Source organism: Macaca fascicularis, chromosome 1, assembly GCF_037993035.2.
Source record: "Macaca fascicularis isolate 582-1 chromosome 1, T2T-MFA8v1.1".
NCBI lineage: Eukaryota > Metazoa > Chordata > Mammalia > Primates > Cercopithecidae > Macaca > Macaca fascicularis.
In genome coordinates, this window is record NC_088375.1 from 203346140 (window position 1) to 203368284 (window position 22145).

Here is a 22145-nt window from a genome sequence, read left to right on the forward strand (position 1 = left end):
GCTCTGGCACCTAGACTGCATCCCCTCTTCAATCATGGCTTTTGTGCTTTCTCTCAGGGTAACTTCGGGGAGGCAGGGCCAGCTGGCAGTCCAGTAAGTATGTTTGGGATGGCAACAGCTTGGGAGAGGGCAAGGTGGGAGGGGCTGACAGGCATGGCCTCGGCAGCTGCTGGGCATTACATGGAGCGTCTTAACATGCAGGGGCCACCAGGACCAGTGGGACCAGTAGGCATCAAAGGGGCGAAGGTGAGTCTGGGGACATTCTCTGTGCTGCAGCCTGGGTGAGCTTCCTAGACAGACACTCGTTTTGCTCGACTTCAAACCCTCTGGGGCTCCTTGCTGTCTGTTAGGCAGAGTCTGACTCCTTGGCAAAGCACGAGACCCCTGATCACTCAGCTCCACCTTTGTTTCTTTCCTGTTCTCCCTTCATCTTTCCTGAGATAACTCCTCACCCAGCAGAGGTGCAGTGTCAGACCCAGTGACATTCCCCAGCCCTAGATTCCAAACCTGGCTCAAATGCACTAGGGCCTGGAGGACCCCCTAACCCAATGTCCTTGCCTGGCAGGGGGAGCCCTGTGAGCCGTGTCCAGCCCTGTCCAACCTTCAGGATGGGGATGTCCGTGTGGTGGCCTTGCCTGGCCCATCCGGAGAGAAGGGGGAACCTGGGCCTCCAGGCTTTGGCTTGCCAGGAAAACAGGTGAGGTGGGATATAGGCAGGGGCCTCTGGAGGGGGATGCAGGCAGGGCTTAGGACAGGGGAGGGGTCCTGCCTGGGTCTCTTGACTCCCTGGGCAGTTGGGGGTAGTGGGGAGGGTGTGGCGGGGTCAGAGCCTCTGTCTCCAGAAGGAGCTGCCCTCACAGGTCTCTGCCCTTTATCCTGGGACAGAGTATGTCAGAGTGGGCAGAAAGAGCGCCATCCTAGGACCAGAGAGACCTGGGTTCCAATCTTAGCTTTGCCTCTTACTAAGTCTTTGACTTGAGCAAGTCACTTCTCTCCACCTCTGTTTCTTGCACAGAGTAAAGCCTAGTAATGACATGTGTGAAGTGCTTAGCAGCACACCATGGGCACTGGGGAAATGGCAGTTACCACTGTGGTTATTATCACTGTTACTGCTTTCATAGTAATGGCCAGCACTGCCACAGTGGACACTATGTGCCAGGCACTGCTGCACACGACATATTCGCTTGTCTAACCTCACAGGATCCTTATAGGGCAGAAGCCTATACTATTTTTATCATCCCCATTTGACAGCTGAAGAAACTGAGGTACAGAGATAGATGAGCTAATTTGCCCATGTCACCCAGGCAAGGAGTCTGGCACAAATCTCTCCTCTGACCCTGGGCAATAATGCTTCACTAGCACGAAAGCAGAGATTTGGTTTTGTTTATTTACTGTTGTATGCCCCAAACTGATGTGGTGCCAGGCACTTCAGGGTGGCTGGTATGAGTGAGCGGGTGCTGGAAATTCTTTCTCTTCAGGGCAAGGCTGGAGAGCGTGGACTGAAGGGGCAGAAGGTGAGAGGCCCTCTGTGGGCATGGGGGTGGGCACAGCATCCTCTCAGATCCCCTCCTTGCCTCCTTTTCCTCCTTCCCTAGCCCTGAACCCTCAGCCCCAGCAAAGGACCGTGAGTCAGCCTTGCCTTCCTTGAACTCCGCTCCTTACAGGGTGATGCTGGGAATCCCGGAGACCCTGGAATGCCGGGAACCACAGGGCGGCCAGGACTGTCAGGAGAGCCTGGAGTTCGAGGCCCTGCGGGGCCAAAAGGAGAAAAGGTTAGTCAGGTGGGGTGGTTGGGGTCAGGGGAGTTTGCTGCATAAAAAAATCAGGTGGCGCACCAGTGAGGGAAGGACTGCAGGGCCAGCTGGGGCCTTAACGGCTCTCAGAGTCACTGAGTGGAGGCTCCTCGGGGCTTCTCCTCTGCTAGGAGTGTCAGGGGCCTGTTTTGATTTCCCAGGCTGAGGTGGGAGCATTCAAGGGGCAGAGTGTTCAGAGGGGTGCAGGGTATCCTGGCCTGGGTGCCAGCGCTGGCTCATGGGCTCCAGGCTGTACCCATCTTTGACCAGGGTGATGGCTGCACTGCCTGCCCCAGCCTGCAGGGGACAGTGACAGATGTGGCAGGACGGCCTGGGCAGCCCGGCCCCAAAGGAGAACCGGGTCCCGAAGGCGTGGGCCGACCTGGTAAACCCGTGAGTTGCCTGCCCTCTGGCCCTTCCCTGCCTGGGCTTTGCCTCCTCTCCCTCCTGTCCCCCTTTCCCCTGCAGGGACTCCATGGGCCACCTTGTGCCTTTTAGGGCCAACCCGGTCTACCAGGAGTTCAAGGGCCCCCAGGTCTGAAGGGCATGCAGGTATGTGTGAGTCTTGGGGCCCTGGGCTGCAGCTATGTGAGGGCAAGGGGTGGGATAGACCGATCCATGGGGGCAGTGGGCCTGGAGTGGGAAATGGAGGCAGGGTGCAGGGCAGGGAGAAGCTGGGGGAGAAGGGGCTAGGGAGAAGGGTGAAGGGTGACTGGGGAACCTCGAGCCAGGGACTGTCCTTCTGCCTCTTCAGGGAGAGCCAGGGCCTCCAGGAAGGGGAGTCCAGGGACCCCAGGTGAGTCTCTAGCCTTGCCTTTGCCTGTCCCCTTAACACTTCTATTAGCCAACTACCTAATTCCATCCACTCCCAAACTGCAGGGCTCTGCCTGCCCCCAGATGCACAGGACTTAGTTCTGGGACCAGGAGTCAGGCCATAACCCTGGCCTGCTGTTGCTTCTGTCAGGGACTTGCCTTTGGCCCCAGCCTCTCTGACCCTCAGGGTCTCCTTGGGGAGCTCTTCTGAATTTGGGCTGGTAGATGCCCCACCCAGACCAGGTCTGCCGGTGTGGCAGGGCCAGAGGAACAGGTTGGCTGTGGCAGCTGTGTGCTAATCTGCCCTTTCTGACTTGCAGGGGGAGCCTGGAGCCCCGGGTTTGCCTGGCATTCAGGTACGTCTGCCTGAGTCCTGGAGGAGGATAGCAGGCGAGAGGGCCATTCTAGGATATGGGTTAACTAACTGTGCTTCCATCTGCAGGGACTTCCGGGACCTCGGGGACCACCTGGCCCCACTGGAGAGAAGGGTGCCCAGGTGAGCTTCTGCCTCCATGGGCATTGGGCCTGCAGTATTCCAGAGTGTCCCAGCAGCAGGCACAGGGGACACAGGGGCCAAGTGCTGCCTATCAGAGGGCTGCCTAAGACCTGTCGGGATGTGTCTTACCTGCTGAGTTGTAGCTGGCTTCCAATTCTGCCCCTGCAACCTTTGTACCCTCTCTTACACAGGGATCTCCAGGGGTGAAAGGAGCCACCGGACCCGTGGGACCTCCTGGGACCAGTGTCTCTGGGCCTCCAGTAAGTCTTCTCTGTGCTCCATTCTGGTGGTGTTGCTGGAACCAAGGATGTTTCTGCTGGGAAGAGGGCATGGAGCTGACCCTGCCCATCCCAGCAGCACAGGGCATGGGAGGAGAGAGGCCTCAGCCCAGCCTCAGACAAGGAAGACCTCACTCCTTTAAGGGAATGCTTGAATAATACAATAATGTTCACCACCATTTTTTGAGCAGTGATCATGCTGAGGTCCTGTGCTAAGCTCTAAACACAGAAATTCACGTCATCCTCACATCAGCCCTGTAAGGGAACTCACTTCATAGATCAGGAAATTGAAGGTCAGAGGGTGAGGAGGCAGAGCCACGGACTTCAACCTAGGCCTGTCTGACTCAAAGCCCATCCCTAGTCATTAGGGACATGTGAACCGGTGCTGCCCAGTACAACTGTCTATGAGGATGGAAACGCTGTGTTCGGCACAACCACAGGTGGCTGTTGAGCGCACCTGAAATGCAGCTAGTGTGACTGAGGAACTCAATTTTAAGTGACATTTAATTTTAATTAATTTAAATTTAAATAGCCCCATGTGGCTATGGACTACGGTATCAGACAGCACAGATCCAGACCAGCAACTACTTCCAGTGTAATTGGAAAGACCTTCCCTTTGTACTATTCCCCCAGTGGCTCCCGTGTTTTAAAAGACGTGTCTATTGAACAAATTGCACGGATTAAGTAATCATAAGTGCATTTTCTCATTTTTAGTCATCAAAGACCTGTGTAGTCGTCAGCTTCTACTCCACATGAACCTGCTAGAATTTTACCAGATAATCTAATTGCAGCCTAAATCAAAGGCATGCTACCTTTCAGCCAGTCTGTTCCATGCCAGGTGGTGGGCAAATGCGTAATTTGTCTTGGGCTTTTGTTAATGTTAAAAATAGCCCAGTGAACTGTATCCTCTTCTATCTTTGCGGATCCCTGGAGAAATTCTAGTTCCAGTTTGGGATTCACTGATAGGAGAGTGCACCAACGTCCAAAGTGGGCGGGGACTCGCCCAAGTCCACACAGCCAGTCTCTATTGCCCCGCAGAGCTGGACAGCCAGGATTCCTGCCTGTCCCAGGGAGCCCCAGGGCAGAATGAAAGACGTGGGCCAGGTCCTCAGGGAGCTTCAAGTCCCAAGTGTGAAGGTGGAGGAGCCCACATGAAGGAGCTATGGGAACGCCCTGTGTGGCCAGGCTGGCCTCTCCTGGCCTGAGCAGACTCCATGCCATTGTCCAAGCTGCTTGCCTTTCCAGGAGAATGTTCCAGACCTCTCCTCATGCTGAATTCCATCCAGCAGGCTTCTCGTCCTCAGCCGCACACTTGCTAGGGGTGTGACCTTAGGCAAGTGACAGCTTCTCAAAGTCTCCAGTTTTTTGTGGATAAAAAAGGGGCTGAAATCGCCTTCTCCCAGTTAGGTCAACAGACACAACTTTTGTGATAGGGAGAAAGTGTATCAAGCACTAAAGAGAGAGAGGAGAGAGCAGAGACTTCAGGCTACACACGCCTGGCTGCAGCTGGCTGCTGGGTCTATCATGAAGTTTCTTTAAGGCTCAGTTTCCTCACCTGAAAACCAGAACAATACCGTCCTGCTGGACTGGGAGAGGGGATTCCATTCAATGTTCCCTGACGGGTACTTGGCCCGGTGGCTGGCACCCAGATGTGCTCAGGAAATGCCAGTCTTCTTCCTTGTCCGGCACCTCAGTCTGCTCCTCTGGAACGTGGGCCCTGGGCCCTGGGTGCCAGAGGAGCCTGGCGCTGCTGCTGTTTGTCCTACAGCCCCTTTCTGCAGCAGGCCAGATGGCTGGCCGCTGCCCAGTCTCACCCTCTGACTCTGGGCTCTCTCCCTTCAGGGCCGTGATGGGCAGCAAGGACAGACGGGACCCAGAGGGACACCAGTGAGTACAGTGTCTCGGGACAGCAGGAAGCCATGGCTGGCCCTGCCTCGGCACCCATATCTGCTCACCTTTCTGTGTTTCTTCCCTGCAGGGTGAAAAGGGACCACGAGGAGAGAAGGTGAGTTCCAAGGGCCTGTGACCCATACGCTGGGGGGTTAGCAGCCCCTCCAGCCTTCCCACCACGAATCAGGGGAGCCTGTGCACATGAAGCTGCCTTGGACTGGAGGATGGGGGTGGAGGAGGCATCCTGGGCTCCTGAAATGCAGCTAGTGTGACTGAGGAACTCAATTTTAAGCTCCCTGGTTCCAGGGGCTCCACATATCCCTAACTTCACCTGGTTGCTGGCCTGAGACTCAACCAGGATTATGGGAGACTGGAAAACTCCAAGGCCCCCTTAGGAGGGCAGCTGCATTTTCAAATGGGGGCTGAGTCAGAGGATGGGGCAGGAAGTGAGCTGGGAAGGACTAGTGGTGAGAGGGCAGAGAGGTGAGGGGCCCCTGAGAGAAGGGCATGGAAGCCAGGGGAGCGGGGCTGCAGTTGTACTGAAGATGAGATTACCTGCATGGCAGCAGACAAGGTTATAACTGATGACTGTAACAGCAGGACCATGGTTTGCTGAATAATCTCCATGCGACAGGACCCCTGTATACACGAATCCATTTTGTCTTCCTGAGACTCCGTGCGCCTGGAATGACTGTTCCCATTTTACAGGCGAGGAGGCTGAGGTGCAGAGAGGTTGAACAGGTTGCCCAAGGGCAACATCATAAGAGGCCGATCCTGGATTGAAACCCTGGCCTCTCCATCTCTAGAGCCCCATGCCTCTCGGATGTCCATTTCAAGAGGCCCTTTGTCTTCGTCCATGTCTCACAAAGGCTCTTGTCTTTTCAGGGTGAGCCAGGGGAGTGCTCCTGCCCCTCTCGAGGAGACCTCGTCTTCTCTGGCATGCCGGTAAGTGGCACTGTGAGAGCCTTCCCCCAGCCCGGGGGAGAGGAGCAGCTTCAGCCTCGTCTGGTGCCCAGTGTGCAAGGGCTCTGCAGGGCCGCACACCCCAGCCATCCGCCTCCCCACGCAGCCCCGCGCTTGGTGTAGACGTTGCCTATAACCTCTCCCCTTCTTTTGCGACCCCCACTCCCACCCAGGGTGCTCCGGGACTTTGGATGGGCAGCTCCTGGCAGCCGGGCCCGCAGGTGTGTCGCTTGTCTCCTCTTGTCCGCCAGCACCCCACGGCTTGTCCACCCTAAACAGCTGCTCTCAGCCATGGGGCAGAGCTCTTTGCTGGCTCTGACTCTTCCCTCTCTCCCTCAGGGTCCACCAGGTATTCCTGGACCACCAGGCCCCCCTGGAGTGCCCGGGCTGCAGGTAAAGGGGGAGAAGAGAAGGAGGAGTTTGGGTGGCAGAGCTCATGCGGTCAGGGTGGCTGCTCCAGGCTGGACCCCAAGGACGCTTCTCCCCCACCCCAAAAACACAGACATGCCATTTCTCACTCCTCTATTCAGCTGCCTACCAGGGTGGCAAGGAGGGCCCACTGAGCCTCTCGGCCAGGCTCTGCACTCCCAGCACGGTTTCAAGGAATGCCCTGTTGCATCAGCTGTCAGGAATCCACAATCTGGGTCAGATAAAAATCCCTTACCCTGGTGCAGAGCCCGGCCCACTGTTTTGGAGCAGCATTCAACACTCATTCATGCAACACGTGTTTTTGCACATTTGCTATTTTTCCAGCACTGTTTTAAGTGCTGTGAATACAGTAGTGGCTAAAAATAAAAGCCCCTGCCCTCTTGGAGCTTATATTCAGTAGGAAAGACAGACAATAAGCAAGATAAATAAATAAAATATAGTGTGTTAGAAAGTGATATGTACGAAGGAGAAAGGTAAAGAAGGGAGTGAGGATAGAAAATGGGACGAGGGCAGGAGAAGTATTTGCAAAATGTACCGAAAAGAAGGTAACGTTTGAATCAAAACTGAAAGGAGATGAGGAGAGAAGCTGTGAGGGAGAGGCTTTGTGGCAGAGAAAGCAGCCAGTGCAAAGGCCCAGAGGTGGGAATGTGCCTGATGTGTTTGGGGAATTGCAAGGAAGCCAGAGATAGTGAGGGGAGAGCATTAGGAGCCAAGATCTGTGTGACGCTGTGAATAAAGGGTACATTCCAGAGCCAGGCAGCCTGAACTTGAATCCCGGCTCTGCCTTGTGCTAGCTGTGTGATGGTAGGCAAGTTCCTTAACCTCTCTGTGTCTCACTGCCCTCTTCTGCTAAGTGCACCTAACTCATAGGGCTTTTGTGAGTATTAAACAAGTTAATGCATGTGAAGTGTATAGAATTGTGCCCATGACTGTTATATATTATTTATATGACAAATGCTTAGAAAGCATTAGCTATCATTATTATGATGACGAGTACTATTATTATTTTACATCCATTCTTTCATTCATTTGAGCCTTACATAAAAAGCCCCAACAGGAAGGCAGTGTTATTATTCCTAAGTCACAGCTGGACAAGCTGAGGCTCTGAGAGACGAAGTATCTTGTCTAAGGCCACCCAATTAGGAATTGACAATGCTGGACTAGGGCTTCCCCATGCAAGGCCCTTTTTGCCTTCTTCTGATGCCTTTCAGGACAGTTCCCAGTGGTTTGCATACCAAGCCATGTTTTCCAGAGGTTCTAGGTGGCATAGACACCACCGTCTGTGTGTCTGGCTCCCAGCTCCTAAGAGAGTGATTCTCACCTGAAGAAGCAGGGCAGCATCACAGGGAAGCTTTTTACAAGCTACTCCTCCTTGCCCCAATGATTTGATACATTTCGTATCTTCCCTCCCTGCTCCCGCTACCTTGGCACACCTCCCCTGCCACTGTGGGCTGGGAGTCTGCTCTAGTGAGCCACTGTTGCTGATGGGAGTCTCTGCCAGGATCCCAATTCTCTCTACCCCAGTGAAAGTGCTGAACTAGAGCCCAGGCCACAGATTTGCAGCCACACATTTGCCGAGTGTCTGGGGCTTCCTGCCACACTGCCAGGAAACAGGATTCTGTCTGCAGAGGGCTTGCAGTTTCCTTGGGGAAGCATAAGAGTCATTTCAAAGTGACCCATTAATAAGTGAGAGCTGATGTAGCGTGAACCCTGCCAAGACATGCTGGGGAATGAGGCAGAAAAGAGTGACTGCTGAGTCTGGTCCCAGGCACCAGAGTCCTCGCCTAGTGCCAGCGCGTGAGACCAAGCCGAGGCTGCTGCTGGCAGGCACCTGCCCCATGCCAGGTGGGATCCAGAAGGGCCGAGCAGCTCCTTTATTGAAGTATAGACACAGGCTCAGGGATGTACAGCACTTACTCATCCAAGGCCGTATAGTCCCAGTGCTTAGTTATCTCATTTCATCTCAATCCATTTCACAGAGGAGGAAGCTGAGGCACTGAGGTCAAGAAAGTTGCCTGAGGCAACTAGTAGGTCATTGAGCCTAGGTTTCAATTCTGGCTGCACTTCGCTTCCACAGTAGGACAGCAGGTAGAACATTTAGTTCTGGGAGGTTGGGTAAACAATTACAAAACATCAGGCCTGAACTAACACACTGGCCATGGAGAGGGGAGCAGGGGATGAATAATGATTTAGGGCATAATAATCAACATGTTTGGGCCGTCATGGTGGCTCATGCCTGTAATCCCAGCACTTTGGGAGGCCGAGGTCAGCGGATCATTTGAGGTCAGGAGTTCGAGACCAGCCTGGCCAGCATGGCAAAACCCCATCTCTACTAAAAATACAAAAAGAATTAACCAGGTTTTGTGGCACATGCCTGTAATCCCAGCTACTCGGGAGGCTGAGGCAGGAGAATTACTTGAACCCAGGAAGCGGAGGTTTCGATGAGCTGAGATTGCACCACTGCACTCCAGCCTGGGAGACAGAGTGATACATCTCAAAATAAATAAATAAATAAATAAATAAATAAATAAATAAATAAATAAAAATAGTTCACATGTTCAAGGCATTTTCCCTGTGCCAGGCACTGCTCTAAGACCTGATGGTGCACGGAGATGCCAGCACGGCTGGATAGTGGCTGGCTCCAGGTCTGACCCAGGCTTGGTAGAGTCTGCCTGGAAATTGCTCGGGGGCTGGTGATATGTTCCATTGCTGGGAGCTGGGACTTGAAGGGAGGCCATATCTCAGAGTGCGCCAAGGAAATCCTGTGCAGGGAGGAGCAGGCTGAGCAGCAGTGCATTCACTCAACACGTACTTAATGCACACCTCCTCCATGTCGGGCACTGGGGATTCAAAATGGAACATACTCCCTGCCTCCATGGAGTGTTTAATATGCAAATGTGCCTCAGGAATCTGCAAGGGGAACAGTGTCCGGATGACATGCATCTAACATAACCATCCTTGCAGCCATTGTCTCCTTGAAGCCTCACCATAAACTATCCCTGTTTTACAAACTGAGGCATAGAATTTCTTCCCCCAAATAAATTGCCAAAAGTTACACAGGTAGTCAGAATTTTGTATCTAGATGAACCTGACTGGCAAGCACCCACCCTTGCTGTGTCCGTGAATGTTCTGAGGATGTCTGTTGAGGACTGATGCTGGAATCGTGGTTAAGAGAGGGATTAGAAGCCAGTGATCCTCGCTCTGGACCTCAGCTCTGTGCCTTGCTCAACTTGTGACCTTTGGCAAGTACTTACTCTGGGTTCTCTTTTTTCTTTTTGAGATTGCCCAGACTAAAGTTTAGTGGTATGATCTTGGCTCACTGCAACCTCCATCTCCCAGGTTCAAGTGATTCTCCTGCCTCAGCCTCCCGTGTATCTGGGACCACAGGTACACACCACCAAGCCCTGCTAATTTTTGTATTTTTAGTAGAGACAGAGTTTTGCCATGTTGGCCAGGCTAGTCTTGAACTCCTGGCCTCAGGTGATCCGCCCGCCTCAGCCTCCCAAAGTGCTAGGATTGCAGGTGTGAGCCGCCGCACCCGGCCTCCTCTGGATTCTTTGTGCTATTTTTAAGATGGAGATAACAGCACCTAGTTCAACAAGATAACTGTGATGATTAAATGAGAAAGTAGGCTGGGTGTGGTGGCTCATGCCTATAATTCCAACATTTTGAGAGGCCGAGGTGGGAGGATCACTTAAGCCCAGAAGTTTGAGACCAGCCTACCAGTGAGACCTGGTCTCTACAATAAATACAAAAGAATTAGCCGGGCGTGGTGGTGAGCACCTCTAGTCCCAGCTACTCAGGAGGCTGAGGTGGGAGAATCGCTTGAGCTGAGTTCGAGGCTAAGTGAGCTATAATTATGCCATTGCACTCCAGCCTGGGTGACAGAGTGAGACCCCGTCTCTAAAAAAAAAAAAAGAAAAGAAAAAAGAAAGGAAAAAGAAAGAGAAAGAGAAAATATAGAAAAATGACTTAGCACAGAAATAAACAGTAGTTCCATGGAAGACCCTCTACTCAATTTCTGACCTTCCTCTGGTGTGTGGGGAAAACACTCGCTGTTGGACTGGTTTGGGGGGGTCACTCTTCTGGGCCTCCTTGGCTTTCCCTATAAAGAGGGTCGAGAGGCTTTTGAGCCAAGAATAGATGTCAGCCTTGTGCCAACCAGGGCTCTCAGCCCTGCAGGACAAGGGGAAGAGGAGGCGGGGTGATGAGAAGGAAACAGGCTGACCAGCAGGCTAGAGAGATGGAGCCCACTCACTCGTGTCTCTTCTTGGCTACAGGGAGTGCCTGGAAACAACGGTTTGCCAGGACAGCCTGGGCTCACTGCGGAACTGGTGGGTACCAGCCAGGACTCCCTGTCCATGCCCCTTCCCTGCCCCTCCCAGGGCTGCTCAAGCTATGAAGCTGGCCCGGTAGCTGCAGTGGGGGTCCCTCTTCTCTCCCCCTTCTGAGGCTGGAAGGTGCATGGCATGTGCCAAGGCTCTACCTGATCCCATAAGTCTCCATGTCCCTTCCCCTCACCTGCTTGAGCCCACACATCTGTCTCTTGCAGGGATCCTTACCAATTGAACAGCACCTCCTTAAGGTAAGAGGGTACCCAGGAGAGAAGTGTGAGCTGGCGGGGGTGTCTCCTAAGGGGATTCTCTCAGTAAGTGCTCAGCTGTGTGGCACCTCGCAGAGAGAGCAGCAGTTTGCAGGGAATACGCGTTCCAAGCATCTGTCTATGAGGGCCTAGCTGATGCCTGGCTTGTAACAGGCCCCCAGGCAACATTTGCTGAATGAGTGCTTAAAGGAATCCTGTGACGGTGCCCACATGGCAGATGCTGTCGGCAGAACCCAGCCCTGAAGCCTGCCCGCAGCAGCTGGCAATGAGACCGCGTGGCACCCGGGTCACACCGCGGCAGAGCCCAGCAGCTTCCAAAGCAAAGCAGAGTGGGGGAAAGTGCAGTGGTAGGGGGCTGTGAGATTGGGTGTGGCCTGGAAGAAAGCTTCAGCCGTTCTCTAGTCAATCCAGAAGGAATCCAGGGAGGAGATGGATTTGAGAAGCCCTTCTGGTAGTCCAAGAAAGGGGACTTCGGACCTGGTCAGAGGGTCGGCCTGTGCCAGGGCCTGTACACAGCCTTAATACCCTACCAGAGGGCTGGGGCCTGGTCCGGCTTCCCAAACTGAGCAGAAGTTCCGACTGGAATCAAGGGTTGCATAGCCCATCTTTGCTTAGTCACCTCTAGAAACGAGAGCACAGTAACTCCCCAGGTTGCCTTCAGGTTTTTGAAGGAGGCCCTTATGTTCCTGGACTTTCTCTCCTCTGACTCAGCATCCTCAGGAGTCCTTCCCATGTGTTGGCCTCCAGAGCCCCCCTCATCCTGGCCACCCTCTTCTGACACTGGCTAGTCAGTGCCCTGGACATCCTGTGACCCTGATGGGCCTTGGTCAGGGCAGAGCGTGGGGACTCTCTATCCCTCCCCTGCTCTGAACGGCAGATTTCTCCAGAAGCAGCCAGAGGAGGTCCGGGTAATCTCTAGGGAATAGTTACATGTTGGAGTACAGTGGGGTTGTGGCAACAAAACCCCAAGCTCTTCTCCCCTCTGCTTCTGTCAATGACTGGGCAGTGATCGTGTGACTCCAAATCCAGGATTTGACATTTCTCCTGTAACATTTCATCTGCTGGCATCTTCATCAGGTGCTCTTCAGAGGATCCCAAATAGAAACTGTGCATAGTGTGGAGAAGGGGTCAGATGGCACCCCGGGGCATGCTGACCCAGCCCCAGCACCACCTGCACCCACAGTCCAGGAAGCCTGGGGAGAGAGTGCTGACTGTGGCCTAGGACAGGCCCACGCCAATCCAGACTCCCACTTTCCTCAGACAAGTCACGCCGCCTGTCTTGAGTGCTGGCTTTCCCATCTCCACACTGCTTATAGATTCCCTGCCTCGCTGCACCGTCACGATGGGATGTGATCATGTGCAGGGCTTATTATGTACAGTGCCCAGCGTCATGGGTGCTGAGTAAATGCCAGCCATGATCACTGGGCTTGGTGGTGAGCAGTGAAAGTGAGCAGGGGCTCCTGCCTGGGCGTCTGTGGACGCCACACTGGCCACAGACAGGCTCCAGGCTCCTGAGTCCTCAGAAACTACAGGCTGGTTTTCACTAGTGGGTTTGATTTTTCTGGGAAAAGGACCCACAGCTTCCATCAAACTCTCAGAGGGGTCTGTGACCTAAAGAAGGTTAAACCCCTTCCTGTGGGGAAGACAATTCTGGTGGCGCAATCTGAGCCAGGAGCCTGTGAGCAATCCGAGATCTGTCCCAGGGGCTCCTGGGAAGGGCCTGGCTCCTCCTGCAGCTGTTCCTTTGCTCCCTTGGGCAGAGAAGCTGGCATTCGGAGCCAGCCTTTCCAGCCTCGCTCCTCGTGGCTTGTCCTCGCAGTGGGTGCAGGTTGCAGGAACAGCCGGGACAGATGGTCCCTCTGCGGGCCCCTCGCCTCCGCCCACACGCCTGTCTGGAAAGTGGCTTTGGCTTAGCTCTACCAGAGCTTCTTCCTGGAGGAAACTCAAAGCCAATTGATGGGAGTGGGTCCCCCGAGGATGGAGCAAAGCTGCCGTAGGGATGTGGCTGGGGAGAGAGGGAGTGTGGGAAGAGGGAAGACTGCGGGGCAGGGAGCCCCGGCTCTGGGTTCTCAGGTGGGCTCCCCAGTTGGCCCATCCTGGCCTTCTCTGACCCAGACCCCACTCCTCTCCCCACTCCCTGATCAGAGTATCTGCGGGGACTGTGTCCAGGGGCAGAGGGCCCACCCAGCATACCTCGTGGAGAAGGGAGAGAAGGGAGACCAGGGCATCCCTGGTGTGCTAGGCCTCGACAACTGCGCCCAGGTAGGGACCGGGCTTGAGGCCGCCCCGTGTGGGAGGGCTCCCTGGCTGCCTCATCAGACAGAGTGCCTCTCATTGTCCCTTGCAGTGCTTTTTGTCGCTGGAGCGCCCAAGAGCCGAGGAGGCCCGGGTGAGTGCCTCGCCTTATCTCCCCTGACCATGCCCCATGCTCCACAGAAAGAGGCCCTGATTGCCCACTGTCACCATCTCCATCCTTTTCCAGGGCGACAACAATGAGGGAGATCCCGGATGCATTGGGAGCCCAGGCCTGCCTGGTCCTCCGGGATTGCCAGGCCAGAGAGGAGAAGAGGTAAGACTAGGGATGAGGCTTCATCCTTAAAGAGGCTGGGGCCCTGTCTGCCTTTGAGACCTTCTGGGGGCCTCTGAGGCCTCACGTGACTGATGCCCTTTACCACTCTGGACTCATCTGCTCTCCTGGCACATGGCTCCTCTGGGATACACAGGACCCAGGGTAGGACACATTCTTCCTTCCCAGTGCCCAGCTGTGTCCTCTGCCTGCAACACTCTTTGGGGCTCATTCCTGCACTCCTTCAGCTCTGCCCAAGTGTCTCCTTCTCAGACTTCCCCTGACCACCCTCTTTAAAATTGAACACCACACCAACCCCAGAGCCTCCAGTCCCCTTGGCCTGCATCATACTAATCACCCTCCAGCATCCTGCCTATTTACTTCATTCAGGAACATTCCACAGGTGTCAACTCAACACCACTATGTGCCAGCTCCTATTCTATTTGTTAGTGTCCATGTCTCCCCTAGAATGTAACTGCTTTGAGGCAAGGGTTTTTATTTATTTTGTTTATGCTGTGATCCTAGCCCCTGGACTAATGCCTGGTACATAATAGTTGCTCAATAAATGTTTGTAGGATGATTGAATGAGCCAAATGAAAGATTGTTCTGCTTGGACAACAGCTGCCCTCTGTTGACCTTGGCCCTGGCAAGCTGGGAGGAAAGCTGCTGGAACCCCGGGGGCTCTATGGGGCCTGGGCCTCTTCATCCATTTCCCTTGGCTTCCTTTGCAGGGTCCGCCTGGCATGAGGGGCTCCCCGGGTCCTCCAGGCCCTATTGTAAGTATCTGTGGTGCCCTGGCCTGCTTGAGAGGCTCTCAAAGGGGTCGTTACGCTCAGACACCATCCTGCGACCTTGTCCCCAAAAGGCTGGGCAAGGCAGGAGGAGGGAACTTCCACTGCCCTCCCCGTCCCTCCACAGAACATCTGCAGGAACTGTGCTCTCCTACCACCAAATGCCCTGGAACCACCCTGCTCTGCCCACTGCCTATGGTCCTGCTTAGGGGAGGTCCTCAGAGGCACATCTTTGCTTCCCTGTCCCTACCCCCTGCTGCGCTTTCCACAGTGGCCCCAGGCTGCCCTCAGCAGGGGACCTAGGCTTCAGGCTCCCAGCCTCCCAGCCAGGGAAGCACGCGGCATGACGGCCAGACCTCTCCATGCCCCTGTGATGCCAGTCCCCACAAGGGCTCGGGGCTTAGATGGAGCTGTCCTCCATTGCTCTGTAGGGCCATCTCTAGGGTAAATCTACAAAAACCAGACCAGGGCATCTATTCTGGAGTCCTCTGTGATGTCGACATGGCAGGAAAATAGAAGTGACTAGGAAAGATTGAAAGAACTGAAAATGCTTTCTTTGGAGAAGAAAATGGCTGGTGGGAGCTGTCTTAGAGCCAGGGAGCCCCCACTCGGGGGACAGTTGGAGGTCGGGTGGCAGGCATGGTGGGCAAGGCTGAAAGAAACGGGCTTCTGCGGCAACCGGGTCTTCAGTTAGACTCCGGAAGACTCAGGAAGCACTCTGACTCTGGAGCGGTTCCGCATCTCTGTCAACGGAGGAGCCCATCTTCCCGGAGCCAAGGGAGGAACAGTTGTCTTTTGAGCCAAGACTTTCAAGGAGTCTCTTTTCCAGTTGCCTTGAAAATACTCCCATGACCTCCTCTCCCCATGACCCCCAAGCCCCAGACTGTGCCCTCCAGGCTGTCCAGGGTTACTGTGCCTACGAGATGTGACCTGCCTGTTTCTCCCACCAGGGCCCCCCAGGTTTTCCTGGTGCTGTTGGCTCCCCCGGATTGCCTGTAAGAACCTAGCGCTGCTCGACCTCCCCTCCCCCCATCAGCCAGGTCTCTGTGGCTTTTGCTTGTCTCCCTCCTGTCGTGCCTTCACCTCCGTCCTCCGTGTTTGTTGTCCCCCTTCAGGCACGGTAGCTAACGACACGGGTTCTCTGAGGTCACAGCAGCTTGGACATCCTCCCAGTCTCTGACTCCTTTTCATTTTCTCCTCTCCCTCCTCTCCTGTGTTCTTTCTCTCCTCTTCTCTCTCTTACCACGTTCTGTCTTCCTTCTCCATTTCTCCCACCATCCTGCAGCACTCCCGCAAGTCCTCCTGAGCTTGTGAACCTCCCTCTTAAGCTGGTGCCTCTAGGGGGCTCCTCCATTCCTGCCTTCTCACTCTGCCTCCTGCTTCTCACCACCTTCGGTGTTGCCTGAAGATTTGCTGAAAGTAGTTCTTGGGACCCTGCCAGGCACCTGGCTCAGAGCCCAGCAGAGATGCCAAAGCTTTAGGGCTTCACATTGCAGGCTGGCACAGGTTTGCTGCCCTGCTGCTTGGCAGGGCTGTCCAGAGGCACCCAGGGATTTAAAGGCAGCCCTTCCTGCACCTTTTCCATCGTCCTAGAGGAAACTCTCAGCTGCCTCCTCTTCCCTTCCTCTTCCTTGGCTCCAGTCCCAGTCTGCTCCAAGGCGGGGCATGTGATACCAGCCAGTTGGGTTTCTGGGTGTCGTGCGGCCCTGCCCCTCTGTGCCCGGCACCTTGGCCGGCTCCTTCTGCCAGGTGTCGTTAATTGCTCTGCCTTCGTCATCGTCACAGGTGTGTTTACATCACCCCCAGCCTCACTGTTGCTCCCTCCTGGGTCACGGAAACTAACCTCCTGTTTGTCAGGTTGCGTGTTCCTGGGTCCTGGCTCCTCTCCTCCCAGGCCTGGTGATGGAGGCTCAAGGAGCAGGGCCCCTCCTCGTCACAGTTCCATCTGTCCCCACCTCCTCATCTGTGGCCGGGCCTTGTCTGTTTCTGCTTGCTTGGGTGAAGGGGCCATCTGTCCGTCTAGCCATCTGTCTTGTGTCGTGGAAAGGTTTGGGCGCCGTCTCTTGAGGGGATGAGGGAGAAGGGGGCACAAAAGATGCCCGTAATGGCGCGGCACCCGCAAAGGCCGGGGTAAGGAATTAGGGGTGGGGGCTGTAGCTCTCGTGGAAAGTGACATGCCCTCTCACCCTACAAAATGACGGACTGCTCTGGAGGCAGCCTGCCTGTGTCTCTCCCCTGCCTCCCTCCAAGAAAGTGATCTTTGGCTTGGGGTGGGGGACTTGGACAGGTAAGTGTTGGGTGTCTGATGATGTGATACACTTTGGTGGCAGCATCCATCTGGGGTACCTCTCCTGATGGTTGCCCCTCAGAATGAGCACACATCTGATCTGTCAGCTTCCTAAAGGTGTACCCCAGTCAGTTACCATGGCAGGGCATACCAGTGACGGGCACCTGAGAGGTACCCTCCCAGAGTCACCCCCACTGGAGGGCATATCTCTACAGTTACCTGTCTTGCAGAGTATCCTCCTGAAAGGCACCCATATGTGGGGGTTCACACCTCTACCACTCATCCTGCTGGAGCACACCCTTACGGGTCACCTTGCTAGGGACACTAGAGAGCCACTTTGGCCTCCACATTTGCCTGGAGTGGGAACAGAAGGCAGTGGGGCAGGGGGAAGGAGTCAGGGGCTGGGTGGGGACAGCCCGCTCCTGCAGTTTCTCATGATTTTTCTCTCCAAGGGCCTTCAAGGAGAGCGAGGCCTCACAGGCCTGACTGGAGACAAGGGGGAGCCGGTAAGAGGAAGCTGGCAGGGGCTGGAAAAGGAGGAAGAGCTGGGGAGGCAGAGCTTGGGCTCCGAGGGGTGGCTGCCGAGTGGAAGCTGGGAGGTGGACTCTTTATGACTCTCTGCCCTTCTGCCAGGATTCCCTCAGTGTGAGGTTTCCACACTCCCCCAGGAGCAAAGGAGGCCGATCTCCATGTGCCCTGACTCCCTGCCAGAAGCATGCATAGCCCCTGTCCTCCAGCAGCGTCCCTGAGGGCTCCCCTCCCGCCCTCCGCCTTCGTCACTCAGCATCCCTGCCCACCCCCTCTTCCCTGGTCCTCACGCCTGCTCTGGGATCCCTGTTCCGGCTCAGCTGTCAGGGTCTGGGCCAGGCTGGGGTTCGCACCCCCAGCCCAGGTCTGTGGTGGAGGTCACGACCAAGGGGACCTGGGGCTTGGGGAGATGGCCCAGTGTGCAGTGCTGGGGCAGGCTGGCACCTGCTAGATGGCAGCCCCAGAGGTTTTAGCTTTGGCTACCCTCTTACCCAGCGAGGGGAGAACAGAAATGTTGGGGGGCTATCCATCATGTCTGCCTTTCTTCGTAGGGTCCTCCAGGGCAACCAGGTTACCCAGGTGCCATGGGCCCCCCAGGACTGCCTGTGAGTAAGGGGACTCTTGCTGGGGAGTGGGTGCTGGATACCGGAGGCTTGGGCTGGTGGTCAGGACAGAGCCAGGCTGGGCAACCCTCGGCGGGCTCCCCATTCACGGGCATTTCAGCCTCTTCCTTTGCCTAAAGTCCATGCAGCCTCCTGTCCCCATTGTAGGCCCCCTTGCAGCGTGGCTTGGTCCCACCACTCTGCTCAGGCCTGACTCTCAGAACACTCTGCCAGGCCCAGACACGGCAAGAACTGAGATCTGCCTCCTGGGGATGGGGGGTTTGGGAGATTGGAGAGACAGCTTAGAGGTGCCACCCCCACAGAAGCTGCTGGGTGGGTGTGTCCTCCTTTTCCAATGGGGGCTTGGGGGGCACGGTGGCTGGTGGGAGGCACGGCAGCTTTGGAGCCCCCAGCAGTCCTCCCAGTGCCATCCCCCCAGAGCCGGTCTGGGTGCCAGCTACAGTCTCCACTCCTCGCATTAGCGCCGTGACGGGCTGATTCTGCGGGGCTAATTCCACTGTCTCTTTGCCACTTGTCAGGGCATCAAGGGGGAACGTGGCTACACCGGGTCAGCGGGAGAGAAAGGAGAGCCGGTGAGTCCCAGCAGCGCGGGGGCGGGTGCAGGGCTGCACGTGGAGCCGCACAGCCTCCGGCTAGAGACTTGGCAGCAGCCTGTGAAGGGGAGGACTGTGACCCCTGCTGCCCCCCCGCCCCCGCCCCCGCCCCCGAGCCTGCAGCACAGGCTGGGCCCTGCGGAGGTGGAGGCTGTGAGGAGAATCCCCGCAGGGCTGCCAAGGGGAGGGGGCCAGGAGGCAGCTGCAGAAGCATTCCTCTGCCTCACGCAAAGGAGGACCTGGGACTGTAGACCCCCAGTGGTCCCCAGGCCCCCCAGAACCACCCTCCAGAGCCAAGGCCTGCCAGGCCCCATGTTGAGCACGGGAGTTGGGCTGTGACCAGATGCGGACACTGGGGCCCCCAGAGTGACAAAGCTGAGACTCACCCAGGGTCCCGAAGCTAGTGAGTGAGTCAGTGGTGGAACCTGGACTTGAACCCACATCTATCTGGTGACAAACCTCACAAACCTCAGATCTAGGATCAGTCAAACTGGGACTGCAGCCTTACAGAGTCACCAATTTCAGTGAGGCCCCAGTAGAATTCAGCAAACCCCATCAGGCATTTACTCAGTAACAGATATTTCTCAGGGGCCTGCGGGGTGCTGGGCTCCCCTCTGAGGATGTCTCCGTGAACAGAGCAGGCAGTTGCCCTCTTGCCCTGCCATGGGGGAGGCAGCTGCCAGATGAATAAACAAGTGCCTAGGAACGATGAGGGCTGGGACTCCTGGAGGAAGTGGGATGGCGGAAGGGGCTGGACAGGTGTTTGGGCACCATCGAAGCGGAGGGGCAGGAAGGCCTCTCTGAGCAGGTGGCATTTGAGCTTAGAGCTGACTAGCAGGAGGGAGGGATCCCTGTGGCTGTCTGTACTGGGGAATTCCAGAGGGAGAGGCTGGGCGGGGCACTGCAGGAACAGCTTCCAGCCATCAAATGATTTGGCAAGAGTTCAGGAGACCTAGAACGGGGAGAAGGGGGCATTCTAGGTAGGAGGGAAAGCTGTGCCAAGGGTGCAAAGGCCTGGGGGTGGGAGGGTATAGAGTGTGTCAGAGAACAGCAGTCTGACTGAGCAAGGCGGAAGATGAGAAGGAGAGAGGGAGGAGAAGTGGGAAAGGGTGGCTGGTGCCAGATCACAGGCTGCCTCAAAGACCAACGTTGTTGGGAAGTGTGCGCCCCACTCAGAGGCAGAGGGAGCCGCACAAGGTGTTTGAGCAAGAGAGTGACATAATCAGAGCTGTGTCGGAGGAGAAGAGGGCAGCCATTTGCTGCCTGACTTGGAGTGAACCAGGAGGTGGCAGGACAAGTTAGGAGGCTGGTTCAGCAGCTCAGGCAAGAGCAGGGAAGCCTGAGCAGACCAGGCAGAGGGGGCCTGCCAGCTCAGGGGCCTCCCAGCATGTGCCGCCTCTGTTCTAGGCAGTCCCCTGTCACATCCCCCTACCTCATCCTTCACCTCCCCAGGAGGAGTGACTGATTCTGTTCCTTTGTGTCCTTAGGGCCCCCCAGGATCTGAAGGCCTCCCGGGCCCCCCAGGCCCAGCGGTGAGTGAAGGAGGGCATGGGGAGACGTAGTCCTGATCTTGTCCTGGGATCTGAGGGCAGGAAGATTAGGTTTCGGCTGCATTGTTCTCTGTGGGTGACAGGGTCCCAGAGGAGAGCGAGGACCCCAAGGGAACTCGGGTGAGAAGGGCGACCAGGTGAGTGACGATTGGGACCCGGCTGCAGGGAGGCAGAGAAGGGGCTGGGTCCCTGATGATCACCAGCTCTAGTCTCCCCACCCTACCTGTCCTTGGGCTGTTACCTACCTCATGCCCAGAGCCTTACCTGCCAGCCATGGTGGGCCGAGGGGAGAGCAACGCCCGTGGGTTTGAGGGTGCCCCACCTGTCACTCTTTCCTCCTGGGCAGCCAGGCAGGAGAGAGGGGGTGGCACAGTACACTGTCCCTTGCTTCTCACCCTAGGGATTTCAAGGCCAGCCAGGCTTTCCGGGCCCACCGGTGAGTGAAGAAGACACAAAGCCGGCTCTGTCTGATGTGGTCTCATCGGGAGGGGCAGGCCTGACCAGGCCAGGCTAGGGGAGGATGGTCCTGGGGAGAAGAGGGGAGAGGCAGGGGAGAACGGCCTGGGTGGCCAGGCCTGATTCCAGGAACCAGGACCTGAGAGCCCAGCCTCTTGGGTGGGCCCCAGCCCGGCAGGCCCGGCAGGCCCGGCAGATGTCATGCTCCCGGGTGGTGCTTCTAGGAAGTCGAAATGAATTGCATTAACAACAGTGCATCACACACAGGAAGAAGAAAGAAGGGGAGCTCCCCCTCCAGCCCCACTTTCATTCCTGCCTGCCCCTTTGTTGATACAGGGTCCCCCTGGATTCCCAGGCAAAGTTGGAGCACCTGGCCCACCTGGCCCTCAAGCAGAGAAGGTGAGCAGGACCCCGGGCTGGCCAAAGTCACAGATCTGAGCCATGCAGCTCCCATGCCCTTGTCCCACCCCTAGCATCAGGCTTTCAGGAAATTCCAAGACTGACCCAGTTGCATCAAGGCTGGAAAAAGAGGCCTCCAGGATGGGCCCAGTGACTACTGGAGGCTGACACGGCCTGCAGCGGACCAGTGGGCTCCTCGGGATGTCTGCTTGGCCCAGGATGCCTGCGGCCTCTGTTCAGCCCAGGTCCTTGTCTGCTGGGATGGGGGGGAAGGCAGGGAGGTAGGTGGGGAGGAGGCGGCGGTCTGATGGAGGACTAGAATGCGACAGGCAGCCCAGGCCACCTTCGTCTCCTGGGCGGGAGGACGAGCAAGGAGCTGAGAGAAGGGGAAGCACGTCCTGAAGGAGGACACCAACGTGGAAGGGGAATGGGCTCCTCCTGGGTAGCCATGCTCCAGTTGTCCCCAAGGGCCCAGAGAGGGCAGGGGTGGCCTGTGTCCTGCCTGGTGGCAAGGGTTGGGGGAGCAGCAGTTGGGGGAGCTCCTATGCTGGCTGCTCTTGACTTTGGCTTGATAAATGCTGGAGACATGGCTCTGCCTTGGTTTGGGGCTGACATTCCTGTCTCGGCCCAACCTCTGGGCTCCCTAGATGTGCTGAGTGGGTGGTATAAGAAGCCCCAAGATTGACTTCTGAGCTGGGGGTCGGGGGCATCTGGGTCCAGAGGGACAGGTAGGAGCCTACAGCCTTGTGGAGAGCCTCTTTCCCCTGAGAGCACACACATGAACGTCTCACTGTGCAGGTGAGGAAACTGATGCCCATAAGGCTTGGGGCAGCCCAGAGGCACACAGTGGTGTTAGCAGCAGAGCTGAGACCTCCTTCCCAGCTCCAGGAGGACCTGGGACCCTCACTACCTCCCCAGAGCCCACGCTGATCAGCCATGGTTGGGACAGTGGTGGTTGCTAGCTCTCTTCACTTGCCTTCCCTGCAGAGGACCTGAGTGGCAGCCCCTGCTCTCCTTAGGCTGGTCATTGCAGAGAATCCCAAACCTCTGGCCAGTGGTTCTTCATCCCAACTCCCAGTGGGGGCCA

The 22145-nt window shown here is 56.3% G+C and overlaps 1 protein-coding gene across 12 annotated transcripts in view; it reads left to right on the forward strand.

Annotated features, from left to right (window-relative positions):
• COL16A1 (collagen type XVI alpha 1 chain) overlaps nucleotides 1-22145 on the forward strand; it is a 51447-nt gene that overhangs the window by 17710 nt on the left and 11592 nt on the right. For 7 of the 12 annotated variants that reach the window (XM_074012807.1, XM_015439262.4, XM_045375997.3 and 4 more), the window contains 30 exons: nucleotides 58-93; nucleotides 202-246; nucleotides 566-697; nucleotides 1479-1514; nucleotides 1665-1772; nucleotides 2064-2186; nucleotides 2292-2345; nucleotides 2548-2589; nucleotides 2927-2962; nucleotides 3049-3102; nucleotides 3294-3362; nucleotides 5223-5267; nucleotides 5359-5385; nucleotides 6156-6215; nucleotides 6407-6454; nucleotides 6573-6626; nucleotides 10943-10996; nucleotides 11215-11247; nucleotides 13411-13527; nucleotides 13613-13654; nucleotides 13748-13834; nucleotides 14563-14607; nucleotides 15573-15617; nucleotides 17362-17415; nucleotides 17989-18042; nucleotides 18579-18632; nucleotides 20141-20185; nucleotides 20287-20340; nucleotides 20604-20639; nucleotides 20996-21058. In XM_074012807.1, the coding sequence (XP_073868908.1) occupies nucleotides 58-93; nucleotides 202-246; nucleotides 566-697; nucleotides 1479-1514; nucleotides 1665-1772; nucleotides 2064-2186; nucleotides 2292-2345; nucleotides 2548-2589; nucleotides 2927-2962; nucleotides 3049-3102; nucleotides 3294-3362; nucleotides 5223-5267; nucleotides 5359-5385; nucleotides 6156-6215; nucleotides 6407-6454; nucleotides 6573-6626; nucleotides 10943-10996; nucleotides 11215-11247; nucleotides 13411-13527; nucleotides 13613-13654; nucleotides 13748-13834; nucleotides 14563-14607; nucleotides 15573-15617; nucleotides 17362-17415; nucleotides 17989-18042; nucleotides 18579-18632; nucleotides 20141-20185; nucleotides 20287-20340; nucleotides 20604-20639; nucleotides 20996-21058 (1752 nt within the window). Of the gene's footprint in view, nucleotides 1-57; nucleotides 94-201; nucleotides 247-565; nucleotides 698-1478; nucleotides 1515-1664; nucleotides 1773-2063; nucleotides 2187-2261; nucleotides 2346-2547; nucleotides 2590-2926; nucleotides 2963-3048; nucleotides 3103-3293; nucleotides 3363-5222; nucleotides 5268-5358; nucleotides 5386-6155; nucleotides 6216-6406; nucleotides 6455-6572; nucleotides 6627-10942; nucleotides 10997-11214; nucleotides 11248-13410; nucleotides 13528-13612; nucleotides 13655-13747; nucleotides 13835-14562; nucleotides 14608-15572; nucleotides 15618-17361; nucleotides 17416-17988; nucleotides 18043-18578; nucleotides 18633-20140; nucleotides 20186-20286; nucleotides 20341-20603; nucleotides 20640-20995; nucleotides 21059-22145 lie in introns of those variants that run through there. The other 5 variants (XM_045376017.3, XM_015439249.4, XM_045376003.3 and 2 more) reach the window with 4 other exon arrangements.